Source organism: Rhinopithecus roxellana, chromosome 13, assembly GCF_007565055.1.
Source record: "Rhinopithecus roxellana isolate Shanxi Qingling chromosome 13, ASM756505v1, whole genome shotgun sequence".
Taxonomy (NCBI): domain Eukaryota; kingdom Metazoa; phylum Chordata; class Mammalia; order Primates; family Cercopithecidae; genus Rhinopithecus; species Rhinopithecus roxellana.
The window spans coordinates 7,220,544-7,237,871 of record NC_044561.1 but is presented as its reverse complement, the minus strand read 5'-3'; the positions used below and the strand labels follow the sequence as shown (position 1 = coordinate 7,237,871).

At 53.1% G+C, this 17,328-nt stretch overlaps 1 protein-coding gene across 1 annotated transcript; it reads right to left on the bottom strand.

Moving 5' to 3' along the window:
• Positions 1-4,315: 4,315 nt before the first annotated feature.
• Positions 4,316-17,007, bottom strand: UPK3A (uroplakin 3A). Its single transcript, XM_010367944.2, has 6 exons — positions 16,898-17,007; positions 15,855-16,010; positions 14,445-14,724; positions 11,868-11,950; positions 6,791-6,923; positions 4,316-4,630 (listed from the first exon to the last, which is right to left on the bottom strand). Exons 1-6 carry the CDS (start codon positions 16,947-16,949, stop codon positions 4,471-4,473), a joined length of 864 nt encoding a protein of 287 aa, XP_010366246.2. The 5' UTR covers positions 16,950-17,007; the 3' UTR covers positions 4,316-4,470.
• Between the last annotated feature and the right edge of the window lie 321 nt (positions 17,008-17,328).

Sequence of the window (17,328 nt, the reverse complement as noted above, 5' to 3'; positions counted from 1 at the left end):
AGTGGCTCACGCCTGTAATACCAGCATCCCAGCACTTTGGGAGGCCGAGGTGGGCGAATTGCTTGAGCCCAGGCATTCGAGACCAGCCTGGCTAACATGGCGAAACTCCATCTCTACAAAAAAAACACAAAAACTAGCTGGACATGGTGGTGCATGCTGGAGTTCTAGCTACTTGGGAGGCTGAGGTGGGAGAATCACTTGAGCCTGGGGAGGTCAAGGCTACAGTGAGCTGTGATGATGCCACTGCACTCCAGCCTGGGCAACACAGCAAGGCCTTGTCTCAAAAAAAAAAAGAAAAAAAAAAAAAAAAAGAGTAAAACAGAATTACCCTATGATCCAGCAATTCCACTCTTAGGAATGTACCCAAGAGAACTGAAAGCAAATATTTACAGCACTATGCCTAATAACCAAATTGCAAAAACAGCCCAAATGTCCACTAACTGATAATAATAAAATGTGGTTTATCCATACAATGGAATATTAGTCGTAAAAAGGAATGAAGCACTGATACACGCTACAATGTAGATGAACCTTGAAAACCTGACATTAAGTTTAAAAAGGCGGACTCAAAAGGCCACCTGCTGTGTGACTCCCTTTATATGAAATATCCCGAATAGGTGAACCCATAGAGACAAAATGCCACCAGATTGGTGGTTGCCGGGGGCTGATGGTAGGGGAGAGATGGGGAGTAACTGATTAATGGGTCCAGGGTTTCCTTTTGGGGTGATTAAAATGTTTTGGAACAACTGGGTGCGGTGGCTCATACCTGTAATCCCAGGTCTTTGGGAGGCAAAGGTGGGCAGATGACCTGAAGTCAGGAGTTCGAGACCAGCCTGGCCAACATGGTGAAACCTTGTTTCTACTAAAAATATAAAAATTAGCCAGGTCTGCTGGTGCATGCCTGTAATCCCAGCTACTTGGGAGGCTGAGGCAGGAGAATTGCTTGAACCTGGGAGGTGGAGGTTGCAGTGAGCCAAGACCACACCACTGCACTCCAGCCTGGACAATAAGAACAAAACTCAGTCTCAAAAAAAAAAAAACAAAAAAACAAACAAACAAGGTTTTGGAACTAGATAGAGGTTGTGGCTCCATAAGGCTGTGAATGTACCAAATGCCACTGAACTGTTTACTTTTAAATGCTTAATTTTATATGAATTTCACCTCAATTACAAAATACAATAAACACAGGCATGGTATAAAACAGAATGCAAAACTTGCATGAATTTTTTTTTTTTTTTTTGAGACAGGTCTCACTCTGTCGCCAAGGTTGGAGTACAGTGGTGCGATCTTGGCTCATGGCGACCAGCACTTCCTAGGTTCAAACGATTCTCCCACCTCAGCCTCCCGAGTAGCTGGGACTACAGGGACCTACCACCACACCTGGCTAATTTTTGTATTTTTTGGTACAGACAGGGTTTCACCATGTTGGCTAGGCTGATCTCAAACTCCTGACTGTAAGTGATCCTCCTGCCTCGGCCTCCCAAAGTGCTGGGATGACAGGCTTGAGCCACCGCACTGGGCCACTGGCATGAATTTTTGTTTTTTTTTTTTTGGAGACGGAGTCTTGCTCTGTCGCCCGGGCTGGAGTGCAGTGGCCGGATCTCAGCTCACTGCCAGCTCCGCCTCCCGGGTTTACGCCATTCTCCTGCCTCAGCCTCCCGAGTAGCTGGGACTACAGGCGCCCGCCACCTCGCCCGGCTAGTTTTTTTTTTTTTTTTTTTTTTGTATTTTTTTAGTAGAGACGGGGTTTCACCGTGTTAGCCAGGATGGTCTCGATCTCCTGACCTCGTGATCCGCCCGTCTCGGCCTCCCAAAGTGCTGGGATGACAGGCTTGAGCCACCGCGCCCGGCCCATGAATTTTTAACAACAGCAGACTTCAAGGCAGCTTTGCCTTTCCCCGCTGCTGCCGATTCTTAGAGTGAAGTGCTGGGACCCTACCTGCTAAAGAACAGGGATTCTAGTAAGGATACCCAAGGAGGGGAGGAGGTGGGAATTCCCGTGGCTGCCGAGGCCAGCCTTGTGAGGTTAGAAGATGTTCTCCAGGGATGGTTGTCCAGGGTATGTCCAGCCTGGGTGCCCTCTCCAGATCGGCACCTTCCACACCCAGAGACTCAGGCTCCTCTCGGCACCTGTGGCGGGAACTGACCCCTGCTATGGCCCTCCTCACCACTCCCCGCCTTGAAGCGACTTCTCCTAGCTTCTGCCTCCTGCCTTCTCCACGTAGGATCCCTCTAATGGATTTGCTGCCTGTCTCAGAATCCACACCTATCTTGGTCAGCTCAGGTACCATCACTAAGAACTGCAGACTGGGCCAGGTGTGGTGGCTCACGCCTGTAATCCCAGCACTTTGGGAGGGCGAGGCAGGCGGATCAAGAGGTCAGGAGATCGAGACCATCCTGGCTAACACGGTGAAACCCCGTCTCTACTAAAAATACAAAAAATTAGCCAGGCATGGCGGCACGCGCCTGTAGTCCCAGCTACTTGGGAGGCTGAGGCAGGAGAATCACTTGAACCTGGGAGGTGGAGGTTGCTGTGAGCCGATATTGTGCCACTGCACTCCAGCCTCATGAACAGAGTGAGATTCCATCTCAGGAAAAAAAAAAAAAGAAAGAAAGAACTGCAGACTGGGTGGCTTGTTAACAACAGAAATTTCTCTCTCACAGGTCTGGAAGCTGGACATCTGGGATCGGGGTGCCCGCATGGGGGGGGCTCTAATGAGGTTCCCTTTCTGTGTTACACGCTGCAGACTTCTCACTGTATCCTCACACGTGGGAAGAGGGCTCCACTTTCATGCCCCATCTCCTTCCAAAGGTCCCGCCTCCAGATCCCATCACAGCAAGTGTTAGGATTTCAACCCATGAATGTTGAGGGACACAAACATTCATTGCTTAACAGTGGTCCTGGGTAAGTATCTGGTCCACCTGGGGCACGTGCCAGCCTGCCTGGGCTGTCGTATTTGCAGCGCTTGGATGGCATCCACCTGTAACCAACCCTGCTCTGACAAACCACATCTTCCTTCAGCAACAGGAAGACGGACCGTGATTTTGTCTTGCACACTCAATGAGGAGGCAGTCTTCCTGCCTGGCTCAGGAGAGAGAGCTGAAGCTTTTGAATGGAGACCCTAGACTGGGACAGCCCCTTCACCCCCCAGGCTGACCCGGTGCCCCCTCCCAGGCGTCCGGCAGCCTCAGCCCATCGGGGTGCTTCTGTGGCTGTGCCTCATTCACCATCCTCCGGTCTTCCTGCTGGAGTGGGAGTACACTGAGGCCTGGGAAAGGGGGGCTGGGCAGCTCTTCCCTTTTGCTAGTCAGGCGTCCATGGCCTCGGAATTTCACTGTTTCCACCAGCCCATGTTATAGATGAGAAGACCGAGACTAAAGGCTTCAGGGGTAAGGGAGGGTCAACCAACTTGTTTGTTTGTTTGTTTTTTGACACAGAGTTTTGTTCTTGTCGCCCAGGCTGGAGTGCAATGGCACGATCTCCGCTCACTGCAACCTCCGCCTCCCGGGTTCAAGAGATTCTCCTGCCTCAGTCTCCCGAGTAGCTGGGATTACAGGCATGCGCCACCACGCCTGGCTAATTTTGTATTTTTTTTTTTTTTTTGAGACGGAGTCTCGCTCTGTCGCCCAGGCTGGAGTACAGTGGCCGGATCTCAGCTCACTGCAAGCTCCGCCTCCTGGGTTTACGCCATTCTCCTGCCTCAGCCTCCCAAGTAGCTGGGACTACAGGCGCCCGTCACCTCGCCCGGCTAATTTTTGTATTTTTAGTAGAGACGGGGTTTCATGTTAGCTAGGATGGTCTCGATCTCCTGACCTCGTGATCCACCTGTCTCGGGCTCCCAAAGTGCTGGGATTACAGGCTTGAGCCACCGCGCCCGGCCTAATTTTGTATTTTTTAGTAGAGACAGGGTTTCATCGTGTTGGTCAGGCTGGTCTTGTACTCCTGACCTCAGGCGATCCACCCACCTCAGACTCCCAAAGTGCGGGGATTACAGGCATGAGCCACTGCACCCAGCCTGTCTGTTTTTTGACACAGTATCTTGCTGTGTTGCCCAGGCTGGAGTGCAATGGCACGATCATAGCTCATTGCAGCCCTATCCTCCTGGCCTCAAGTGATCGTCCCACTTCAGCCTCCTGAGTCCCTGGGACTACACGCATGTGCCACTGCCCGGCAACTCACATGCCGTAGCCTCGACTGAAAATTAGTCCCCTGCTCCCACCCACCCTGTAGAGAAACAATGCAAGCCCTCAGTTTGACATTGACTCATTCACTCACACACCTTCTCACTCATTCTTCCGTAAGTAGTTACTGAACTAGAAATCATCGGAAGATTTTATTAAGGGTTTTCGTGCAGTTGGAGGGACAAGCCCCGTTTCACCTTCCCTGAAGTCAGGGTGTGACAACCACCGTTGCAGGGACTGGGGCAAGGCCAGAAAGGAGGATGCTGCAGCCCAGGGGTGGCGCTGGGCTCAGTCCTGGAGCTTGCTGGAATATGGTTCAGTCCTGTCCAGCGGCGGCCCCCGGTTCACAGACGTGTAGGAAGACTCCGAGTCCCCCAGTGACTTGGGAACAGCCTCCTGAGTGATCTGGGAGTCGTGAGTCATTTCCCCATCAGAACTCCCTGTGTCCCTGTTCAAGGGGATGGAGAGACCCAGGATTAGGGGAGCAGAGCAAACCCAAACTCCTTTAGCTGCTTGAGGACCTTCATAGTCAGATATCACTCTCACAGATGTTGTCTTCGTAGACATGAATTCAATCCACCCATCTTTCTGGAGCACTGACTCTGTGCCAGGCACTAGGAATAAGGAAGAGGTCCACCTTTTGGAACAATGTGAACAATGCATAGGTCTTACTGGGAGCTGGACAATTTGAGAACATTGTCCCATGTTCCCAAAGAGCTAAGGTTGCAGGGGGAGACTGACTGCAACAATGACCACGCAGCATGGACAAGCGCAGGGCGGAGCTGCAGGAAGACTTCCTGGAGGAGGCGGCAGCTCATGTGGCCCTAAAGAAGGAGTGTGGGCTGGGCACAGTGGCTCACATCTGTAATCCCAGTACTTTGGGAGGCCGAGGCAGGTGGATTGCCTGAGGTCAGCAGTTCAATACCAGCCTGGCCAACATGGTGAAATCCTGTCTACTAAAAATACAAAAAAATTAGCTGGGCATGGTGGTGCATGCCTGTAATCCCAGCTACTCAGGAGGCTGAGGCAGGAGAATCACTTGAACCTGGGAGGCGGAGGTTGCAGTGAGCCAAGATCGCACCATTGCACTCCAGCTTGGGCAACAAGCACGAAACTCCGTCTCAAAAAAAAAAAAAAAAAGAGGAATATTGGGGGAGAGAAAGGCATTCAGGTGTAGAGTCAGCACATAGTAGGTATGAAGCATGAAGGGCTGAGGAGTATCTGGAGCAATAGTGCAGATCAGCGTTGGTGCAGCTGGAGCCGGAACAGAGTGGGGATAGCAGGAGGGATACATGGAAAAGCTGGGCTACATTCAGATAACGGGCTCTCCAATGCCAGATTAGGGTACTGCCCAAAAGGAAGGAGGGACATTGCCATGTTCTGACTGCTCCCAGGTACAGCCAGGCAGAGTTTCTGGGAGGCTGATATCATCTGTTGTTTTTATTAACTTAAATGTCAGAGTCATTCGTCATTAAATGTCAAAGGTGACACAGCCTGGGACCAGAACCCAGAGTTGGGGACCTAGAACCCAGGACTCGGGACTCCACTGACACCTCTAATTTGTGTCAGCTTTGGATGAGGACTCCGGGTCTCCTGGGGAGTTGCAAGTTCTCAGCCTCCTCCCTCATTCGATCTCCACCCACCCCACCTATCTTTTCCTGCCTGCCTGGTTTCCATGTATCCACTTAATTATACTTACTCCAAGAAACTTTTCTATCTGCTCCACCCCTACCCACACTGGGACCTCTCTCGGTCTTCAAAGTCCCCTGGGCCTCCCTGCCTCTCACTGAGTAGGACTCTGCCAATGAGAGTTTGCTCACGCTGACCCTTCCTGCAGGAAGGTCACCCTGACGCTCCAGGCAGCACCCGCCCTGCCCTCCTCTGGATTCCTACGGTACCTTGGTTTGTCCGCTGCCTGGTCTTCCTGGGGGTTAGTGGATTGTGGGCTCACCTGCCTTCCCCACCCACAGCCCTGCTAACCCTGGTACGCCACTCTCATCCAAAGCCGACACAGATCAGAGGTGTCAGTGGAGTCCCGAGTCCCAGGTTCTAGGACCCCAACTCTGGGTTCTGGTCTGCAGGCTGTGTCGCCTTGGACCACTCTGACCCCCTCTGGGCCTCAGTTTCCCCATCTGTACTGCAAGTGGGTGTATTATAATGACAATGAAAGCAAATACTTGTTGAGTTCCCAGGCACTGCTCTAGAGACTTTATAGAGATTATTCCACTCAACCTTCACAACTCCGTGAGATGACTAATATTTATTATTTCCATTTTCCAGATGGGGAAAGTGAAGAATAGAAGGACAGTAAGCCATACTTAAGGTTGCATAACTCTAAGTGTCAGAGCTAAGATGTGAATTGGCCATCTGCCCAAAAGCCCAGGTGCTGAGCCCCACCCTTCCCAGCTCAGCAACTTGACTTTGATGGTCCTCCCGCTTTGAAATCCCAGCACTCTGCTCCCTCTTCACCAGACCCCACCCACAGGGCAGAAGGTAGCTTCCTTGCCTTCCAGGCTGTCCCCTGCCTTGGAGGATCCTGCTGCTGAGTCCCTGCAAGCCGAATGTCTGGCGTGTCCCTGGGGTTCAGCCCTCCCAGCTGGGTACTTACACTAGGCTGAGGACAATGGCACCAGCAAAACCCACAAGTAGAAAGAAGGGCAGGGAGCCCAGGATGGAAGTGATCACGATCATGCCTCCGCTCCGCCGGCCTGGCCACGTGTCGATCGCCGAGTATGGGGTGACTGTGGTGGGATGCAGCCCAGTTACTCCCCAGACACAGCGCCACCCTCCGCCTTCTCCCAGGAGGCGGCAGGTGTCTCCCCCGCCCTGGCTGCCGGGGATCCAGGGATGACCCTGGGACCCAGTGCGGCAACTTCTCTCAGGTTTTAGGCACAATTACCTTGTTTTCCCCACATTCCACTTCCCAGCTTTCTTTCATGTGTTCCTGGCCACTTCCTCTTTTAACTCTTTCTTCTTCTTCTTTTTTTTTTTTTTGCATTATTTTATGTTATTGTTTTTGAGACAGAGTCTTGCTCTGTCACCCAGGCATGAGTGCAGTGGCGCCATCCTGGCTCACTGCAGCCTCAAACTCCCAGGCTTAAGCAGTCCTCCCACCCCAGCCTCCCAAGCAGCTGGGACTACAGGTGCACGCCACCACACCCATCTCATTTGTTGTACTTTTTTTTTGTAGAGATGGGGTTTCACCATGTTGCCCAGTCTGGTCTTGAACTCTTGGGCTCAAGCAATCCTCCTGCTTTAGTCTCCCAATGTGTTGGGATTACAGGTGTGAGCCACCAGAGCGCCTGGACTTTGCATAATTTTAAATCATAAACTGACTCAAGCTGGGCGCGGTGGCTCAAGCCTGTAATCCCAGCACTTTGGGAGGCCGAGGCGGGCGGATCACGAGGTCAGGAGATTGAGACCATCCTGGCTAACACGATGAAACCCCATCTCTACTAAAAATACAAAAAACTAGCCGGGCGTGGTGGCGGGCGCCTGTAGTCCCAGCTACTCGGAGGCTAAGGCAGGAGAATGGCGTGAACCTGGGAGGCGGAGCTTGCAGTGAGCCGAGATCGCGCCACTGCATTCCAGCCTGGGCGACACAGCGAGACTCCGTCTCAAAAAACAAACAAACAAAACTGACTCAAGTCTTCTGGTGAGATGGATGACATATGGATTATAAACAAAGATGAGGCAAAGGGCCCTGGTCTGACGGGGCCAGGTGGACGGTGGCTGTCACTCTTCTGGGGCTGGCCTCACCCTTTGGAACGATGTGAACAGATGATGTATAGGTCCTACTGCAGCCAGCCACTTGCAGCTACTGTTCCAGGTAGGTTCCCTGGAGATCCCATCCTGGAGATCACTCACTGCGCTCAGGGAGCCTGAGTCCCCAGCCAAGAACATGCAGAATCCAGGCTCAAGCCGGGCCGGCCTGGTCCTGAGGTGTATGCTGTCCCCCAGACAGGCCCCGCGACCTGGGCCTTGTGCTTCTGCCCGCGTTCCCCAAAGGAACCCTGCTGCGGAGGCCCTTCAAGAATTCTTCTTCCCTCTTCTCAGATGAGGAAACCGAGGTCCATAATGGCTCACACAGCAGGGAGGGGCAGAGGCTGGTCTTGGGCTCAGGACTCTTAGTCCCAAGGGTTCCAAGGCTGTTTCAGTGAAATCACACTGAGTAGGAATGCCACAGGAGGGGCAGTCAGGAGTGAAGATGGGAGGAGTCACCCCAGCCACACACACTGCTGCCCTCACACACCACACACCACACATACCAACTCACACACACACCACACACCACACATACCAACTCACACACACCACACACCACACACCACACATACCAACTCACACACACCACACACCACACATACCAACTCACACACACTGCCACACTCACACACCACACACCACACATACCAACTCACACACGCACCACACACCACACATACCAACTCACACACAGTGCTCCACACACCACACACCACACATCACACACCACACATACCAACTCACACACACCACACACCACACATACCAACTCACACACACACCACACACCACACATACCACACACCACACATACCAACTCACACACACACCACACACGACACATACCAACTCACACACAATGCTCCACACACCACACACCACACACCACACATACCAACTCACACACACTCTCACACTCACATACCACACCACACACCACACACCAACTGAAACTCACACACACACTGCCACACTCTCACACCACACACACTACACACACAATACACACTCTCACATACTCCACACACACACACAAACATGCACTGTCACACACCACATAGCACACACACGCCACACACCACACACACCAACTCACGCACCACACACATACCACACACCACACATACCAATTCACACACACACCACATACCACACATACCACACACACACACAACTCACACACACCATGTACCACGCATGACACACACCAAATCACACTCATGCACACTCTGACACATATCATGTACCACACACCATGCACCACACACCACGCACCACACATGCTCACACGCACACACCACACACCACACACACCACACACCAGACACATACCACATACCACACACACCACATACTACATACCACACACACCAACTCACACCACACACCAACTCACACTCACACACCACATACCACACACACCATGTACCATGTGCCACACACATTCCACACACCACACACATACCACACACACCACATCATACACACTCTCACATACACCACACATACCATACATGCTCACACTCCCACACTTTCACACTGACACACGCACTACAGACACCACACATATGCTCATACATACATACTGCACACCACACACACACACACCACCGATACATATACCACACATATCACACACCACACACATTCTCAAACTCACACACCACACACTCTCCCATACATACCACACCCCACACACCCCACACACACATACACCACCCACACCAAACACTCTCACCACACCACACATACTCTCACACTAACTACACACACCCTCATATTCACACACACCCCCACCACACACCACATACACCACCCACACCCCCCACACACACATCCCATACCTACACTCATACACCACATCTACTCTCACACCAACCACACATACCACACACCCCCACCCCACACCACATATACCAGCAGTCCCCACCCTTTTTGGCACCAGGGATCGGTTTTATGAAAGACAGGTTTTCTGCAGATGGGAGTGGGCTGGGGGTGGTTTTGGGATGATTCAAGCACATTCCATTTATTGTGCACTTTATTTCTATTATTATTACATTGCCATATGTAATAAAACGATTGTACAACTCATCATCATGTAGGATCAGTGGGAGCCCTGAGCTTGTTTTCCTGCAACTAGACAGTCCCATCCGGGGTGATGGGAGACAGTGACAGATCCTCAGGCATTCGATTCTCATGAGCAGCATGCAACCTGATCCCTGGCATGCGCAGTTCACAACAGGGTTCACACTCCTGTGACACTCTAATGCCATTGCTGATCTGACAGGAGGCGGAGCTTAGGCAGTAATGCGAGCCACAGGGAGCGGCTGCAAATGCAGATGCTCATCTCCTGCAGTGCGGCCCCTTTACTAACAGACCGTGGACTGGTACTGGTCTGTGGCCCAGGGGTTGGGGACCCCTGGTATACACCACACACTGTCACACTCACCCACACCACATTCCTCACATACTCTCCACACACCACATACCGCACACATTCTCACACTCACGCACCACTCACACCACCATAAACTACATACACATTATACGGATACTGCACACCACACACAACACAAACACACACACATACACATACCACAACAGGCACAGGCACCCACATACACACACACAAGGCTTTCTACCACCCACTTATGTGTGACCTCAGGCAACCTTTTGGAGCCCCCCATGCCCCTGGGGGCTGCACATGGGCACGGCAGGAGGCTCTGCAGGTGAAATGCACAGCCCCCTGACACCCATCCTGCCAGACAGCCTCATCTTAGGGGCCAAGGTGTGGCGGGAGGGGGTCTTAAGTTAGCGTATCATTCACTCAAAATTACCATCAAAGTCCCTGGCGTGACCCCTGCCATTCAGCAGACTCGACTCTGTGTATAAACTTCGGGTCTCTGCTGAGCAAGGAACAGGGCAGGACCCTGGTGTTCCACCCTCAGGAAAGCTGCCCACACGTGCTAAGGAGTAGGAGTGAGGGAGGGAGAGTGGTTCCTTGCTGCCTTCACCATCTTAGTTTTAGGCCTTGGAGCCATCTCACCTAGCCACCGGTGCTTGCTGCTATGAGGATTTAGCAAAGGGGCTGGCTAGGACCTAAATGCCGGGTCAGCTCCGCATGCCTTTGAGGCCAACCCACTGCAAGAGCTGGAGAGATGGAGGGATGGGCCAGCTTTGATCCACTTACACCCATCCGCAGCCCAAATGCCACCAAGGCCTCCATCTTGATCTGTTCCCACACCTGGCCCTCAAGGATGGAAAGGAGGAAGGAGGAACTTCCAGGTTCAACGACCCTTTTTTTTTTTTTTTTTTTTTTTGAGATGGAGTCTCGCTCTGTCACCAGGCTGGAGTGCTGTGGCATGATCTTGGCTCACTGCAACCTCTGACTCCCTGGTTCAAGCAATTCTCCTGCCTCAGCCTCCCAAGTAGCTGGGATTACAGGCACGTGCCACCACGCCCAGCTAATTTTTGTATTTTTTTTTGAGATGGAGTCTCACTCTCTTGCCTAGGCTGGAATGCAGTGGCGCAATCTTGGCTCACTGCAAGATCCACCTCCCGGGTTCACGCTATTCTCCCACCTTAGCCTCCAGAGTAGCTGGAACTACAGGTGCCCCCACCACGCCCGGTTAATTTTGTTTTTGTATTTTTAGTAGAGATGGGGGTTTCACCGGGTCAGCTAGGATGGTCTCGATCTCCTGACCTCGTGATCCACCTGCCTCAGCCTCCCAAAGGCTGGGATTACAGGTGTGAGCCACCACACCTGGCCTGGATCAACGGCTTTAAGGAGCATTTTACTCATCACCGCCTGGCCTGGGAGGCTTTCACAGGGACAGATGAGCCTTGGTTCTCACCGCCGTGCCTGGCCCTGCCTTCTCGGGTCCCCTTGAGCATAACCCCCACCACGGCCCACCACTTACGCTGGTTGGTGCGGATGGGGTCCGACCACGGGGTCTGGTCTTCTACCAAGCCCGTGGACATATTGACCAGGACATACTTGAACCTGGAAGGAGATGGAGGCAGGGTGACTTTTATGCTTCCTGCGAGCCCCAGCCACAGGGAGGCGGTGGGGGGACATAGGATGGCCTAGGGGTGGGAGACGGTAGGGGGTTCCTTCCAGGAGATGGAAATATAGATGGCTACTGAGTGGGCTCTGGGCAACAGGACAGTGCTGAGCTTGGCCACTAGGACCCCCTGTACCCTTCCCCAGCTTAGCTGCCACCTCCTCCATCCATGAAGCCTTCAGAGTCAGAAACCGCTCTTCTAGGTGCTCCCTCTTAGAGCTCCCTTCCATTTCTTTCCTCCATGTAACACACGTGGTATCATTGCTGAGCACTAATGCATCTGTCTTCCTTGCATTTCTGCCTTCCGCTACTCCAAGCCTACTCCTTGGCATCATAAAGAAAACTTAGGCCGGGCGCGGTGGCTCAAGCCTGTAATCCCAGCACTTTGGCAGGCCGAGACGGGCGGATCACGAGGTCAGGAGATCGAGACCATCCTGGCTAACACGGTGAAACCCCGTCTCTACTAAAAAATACAAAAATCTAGCCGGACGAGGTGGCAGGTGCCTGTAGTCCCAGCTACTCTGGGGGCTGAGGCAGAAGAATGGCGGGAACCCGGGAGGCGGAGCTTGCAGTGAGCTGAGATCCGGCCACTGCACTCACTCCAGCCTGGGCGACAGAGCGAGACTCCATCTCAAAAAAAAAAAAAAAAAAAAAGAAAGAAAACTTAAAAAGAAAAAGATTGAGGCTGGACGTGGTGGCTTACACCTGTAATCCCAACACTTTGGGAGGCTGAGATGGGCAGATCACCTGAGGTCAGGAGTTCGGGACCAGCCTGGCCAACATGGCAAAACCCCATCTCTACTAAAAATACAAAAATTAGCTGGACATGGTGACAGGCACCTGTAATCCTAGCTACTCAGGAGGCTGAGGCAGGAGAATTGCTTGAACCCAGGAGGCAGAGGTTGCAGTGAGCCAAGATTGCACCATTGCACTCCAGCCTGGGTAACAGAGCAAGACTCTGTCTCAAAAAAATATAAATAAATAAAAAAGAAAGAAAGAAAAAAGAAAAAAAAAAAGCTGAGGCTGGATGCAGTGGCTCACACCTATAATCCCAACACTTTGGGGGGCCAAGGCCAGAGGATCCCTCAGAGACAGAGGGTGCAGTGAGCTGAGATTGCATCACTACCCTCTAGCCTGGACACAGAACAAGACCCTGTCTCTAAAAAAAAAAAAAAGAAAAGAAAAAGAAAAAAAAAAAACTGGAATAATATCCATCATAAACCCTGCTGCCCTTGTATAGGAGATATATTTTAAGTGCAGAAACCCTGCAAATCACAAAAGAAGACTGGGCAATACAGTACAGAATAGTCACAGCCTACCTAAGGTCTCATACACAGTCACTTTAAAATGATGGAGGTTCTGATGACAAACACATCTACAGCCTGTAGCTTAACACGCAAATAAAAATGAAGATCCTTGAAGTCTCACCCAGGCCAGGTGCGGGGGCTCATGCCTGTAAGCCCAGCACTTTGGGAGGCCGAGGCAGGCGGATCACCTGAGGTTGGGAGTTTGAGACCAGCCTGACCAACATGGAGAAACCCTGTCTTTACTAAAAGTACAAAATTAGCCAGGCATGGTGACGCATGCCTGTAATCCCAACTACTCGGGAGACTGAGGCAGGAGAATCTCTTGAACCCAGGAGGCGGAGGTTGTGGTGAGCCAAGATTGCACCATTGCACTCCAGCCTGGGCAACAAGAGCGAAACTCCGTTGAGGCTGTGGATGGCAAGGCTTTGGTAGGGTTTCTGTTCACGCTGGGCCCCAGCTTTCCACTAGGCAAGCTTCCCTCTCTGGCACAGTTTCCTTTCCTGTAAGATGAAGGGGTTTGGGTGGGTGACTCCCACATATGTAGATGGGCCAGGGCCAGCTGCATAATTTGTGGGGCCCAGAGCCAAATGAAAATGTGGGCCCTTGTTCAACAATTAAGACTTTCAAGATGGGCCGGGCATGGCGGCTCACGTCCGTAATCCCAGCACTATGGAGGAGGCCAAGGCAGGTGGATCATTTGAGGTCAGGGGTTCGAGACCAGCTTGACCAACATGGTGAAATCTCATCTGTACTAAAAACCCCAAAAATTAGCTGGGCGTGCTGGTATGCACCTGTAATCTCAGCTACTCGGGAGGCTGAGGCAGGAGAATCGCGTGAACCTGGGAGGTGAAGGTTGCAGTGAGCTGAGATCGTGCCATTGTACTCCAGCCTGGGAGATGGCAAGATTCTGTCTCAAAAAAAAAAAAAAAACCTCAAGACGGTAGTTGCAGAGCATCAGTCCAAGAGGGGTCCTTCTGAACTTGAGGCTCAGCATGGCCTGCCTGGAACCTGGGATGCGCTCAGCATATGAGCTCTCGAGAAATGTGGCTGCTCCTGCTTTGCCCCTGCTCTCCCTTGTCAGGACTGGGGAACCGCTGCTCTCCTGTAGCAGTTTGTTTACACCCACCTGTACTCCGTGGCTGCCGACAGGGGTGGGTTACAGAGGCCCTGGAAGTTGGGGTCCCACAGGCAGGTCCTGTTGGCGCCCACCCTGACCAGGTATGCATTCAGGATCTGTGAGGCCTGGGACACATCCCCAACGGCATCCAGGCTGGGCAGGTCACTGCAGGGGATCAGGTCAAAGGCCACGGCTTTGTAGGGACCTGTCCTCCCACCCTCTGTTTGTAGGAACGTTGAGTCCAGTGGGATCTTGGCACTGTCTTGCACTGAGGCATTCCTGGAGCCGGCTGCAGAGACAGTGCAGGAAGTGAGGCTCCTGGCCACTCCGGCTCAGCGGCACTCACTCAGTTATTCATCAAAAGCCCCGATCATCCTTTCTGCCCCAGCCCTGTGCTGGGCACTGGGGTCACAGGCATGGGGCTAGCTTAGTCTCTGCCTTCCCAGTGCAATGTGGGAGATGGACAAGGATCACCTCCCTGCTTTGGGCACTGTGTCTGACTCTCGCCTTATCTTGTGACATTCCTGCAACCCCCCATTCCCAACAGACTTTTGTCACTTCATTGCTGAAAGCCCTGGATTTTCTGTTGTGTAAAATGGGAAAGGAGGGTCATATGTCCAAGGGAAATAATGTGGAGGCAGGTCCCAGGTCTCCTCCTTACTAGATGGGTGACCTCGGACAACGTACTCTACCTCTCCAGACCCTAGTCTTCTATGAAATGCGAGAGAAATTCCTCACAGTGCCCAGAGATCAGGCACTTTAGTTTATAGTCAATAAACATGTGCTGAAAGAAGAAAATGATGGCCCTGAATGAGCTGTTGTAAATGACTGGCTGCTAGAAATGCAAGAGTTGATGCTGGCTTGTCTCAGAAGCTCAGGATCCCCTTCAGGGAAGGGATCGGGGCTGGGCCAGAGCAGCAGGTCCAAATCCACGGTGTTGCCTCCAAAATACCAGCCTCGAGCCACCTTGCGAAGCCTCAGGAAGGATGTTGGGCTTGGGGACTAGAGAGATCAGGATTCACTCTCCCGCTCCAGGAGCTCCAGGGGCTTATTCCACCTCTCTGAGCCTTGATTCCCTGCTCTGTCGTGGGGATTGGTAATAGCTACCTTACAAGCCGGTTGTAGATATTAGCTCTACAGTGTGCAAAGTGCCCAGTATGGTGTAGGTACTCAGTGATTGCTTGTATTATTACTTCTCTCACTAAATGGATGTCCCTGCAGGGCAAGGACAGGTCTGTGACTGCAGCACCCAGCCAAGGGCTGGCCCAGAGTGGAAGCCAGGGCATGCTAATAAAGAGAGTGGGTAGTTTAATGAAACGACTATAGGCGTGGAGGGTTCCTGTACCTGCCTCCTTCCCTCCTCCCTGCAGACAGGTCAAAGCCCCTTTTGGAGTAGCCAGAGGGAAGCAGGACCCTTACCTGAGTCAACCAGGACGTACAGGTAGACCTCGTGGGTGCCAGTGAGGGCCTCTGAGCTGTCAAACATGCAGAGAGGCTTTTCCAAGGCCACAGTGGTAAGTGTGGGGTTGTTGGTGGCGAAGGTCACACTGGCCAGTTGGGGCTGCAGGTTCACAGCTGGAGGAGGCAGTGAGGATGGGAACTCACACCCGGCAGAACTGTCCACACCCACTCTGCTTGCAGTTACTGACCACCTGCTGTGTGCCAGGCCCTGGGCTTCACCCACCCCTGGGCCACCGCATAACCTGTCTCAGACTCTGCCCCCTGCCCAGTCATCCTGCTCAGAAATGGGGCAGTGGGGCCAAACTGCTGCCTTCTCTCCCTGCTGCAGACACTCAGTTGCCAAGAACTCCATTGCCCCTCCCAAGCACCTCTCCGCCCCATGGGTCCAGCCCTCCTCCATCCCAACTTCCTCACCTGGACCCTAGTAACAACACCGTCCCCACCACATGCAAATCTGACTGTCTTGTTCTCCTGCTATGGCCCTTCCATGGTCCCCCAGCGCCCCCTGACGAAGTCCAGCCTCTCTGGAAAGGCAGTGAGGTCCTGAAGTTCTGGGCTTTGCTTTATTGGGTCTCCAGCCTCACCCCTTCCTCCACAGGCTCCCCTTATCCCACACTCCAGGCAGTCCCACGGACTGGCAATTCCCAGGACAGCCAAATGCTGTCTCCCACCTCCATGACCTTGCCCATGTGCCTTCCTCGGCCGAAATATCTATCTGCCCCCATCCAGGTGTCACCATGGGTCCGGGGCTAGTCCCTTCTCTGCCCTCCCGCAGCCCCCCTGCATGTTGCTCTCTTGCAACACACATCGCAGGGCTGCAGCCAACCGTGAGCCCTCGGATTCCCACCAGAGGACGCACGTAAACGTTGGCTATCACTATTATTCATAATAGTAATATCTGGGTCCCCAGCGCCAGAAATCAGGGTCCAGGCGGCAGGCGCCTCAGGACACAGTTGCCCCCTCTCTCTGAGCTCAGCCTCCTCCTGCCCTTCCCTGCCTACCCGAGCCGAACCGCAGGCAGCCGAGGGCCAGCAGGACCCAGAGCGGAGGCATCGCCCGGAAGGAGCCGCAGAGCGCGGGGCGGGAGGTCCAGCGGGCGGGCGCGGGCACCTGACCTCTCCCGGCCAGCGCACCTGGCAGCCGGGGGCCCTCGGCGCGCCCCGCCCCCGCCCGGGCCGGCCAATCCGCGGCCTCCTCGCGCGCTATTTACATACGGCCCTGCCCGGGGCTTCCCCGACTCGTGCGCGGTGCCCCAGGGCGCAATCCGACCAGGCAGGACCTTCCCGAGCCTGCATCAAAGCGCCTACTGTGTGCTCAGGCCAGGGCAGCCCTTCCACAACGTCTCTCACCAATGAGACCTTGGGGGTAAGTTACTATCACTTGGAGCCTCAGTTTCCATACTGTAAAATGACGCTAATTCCTACAACTATTT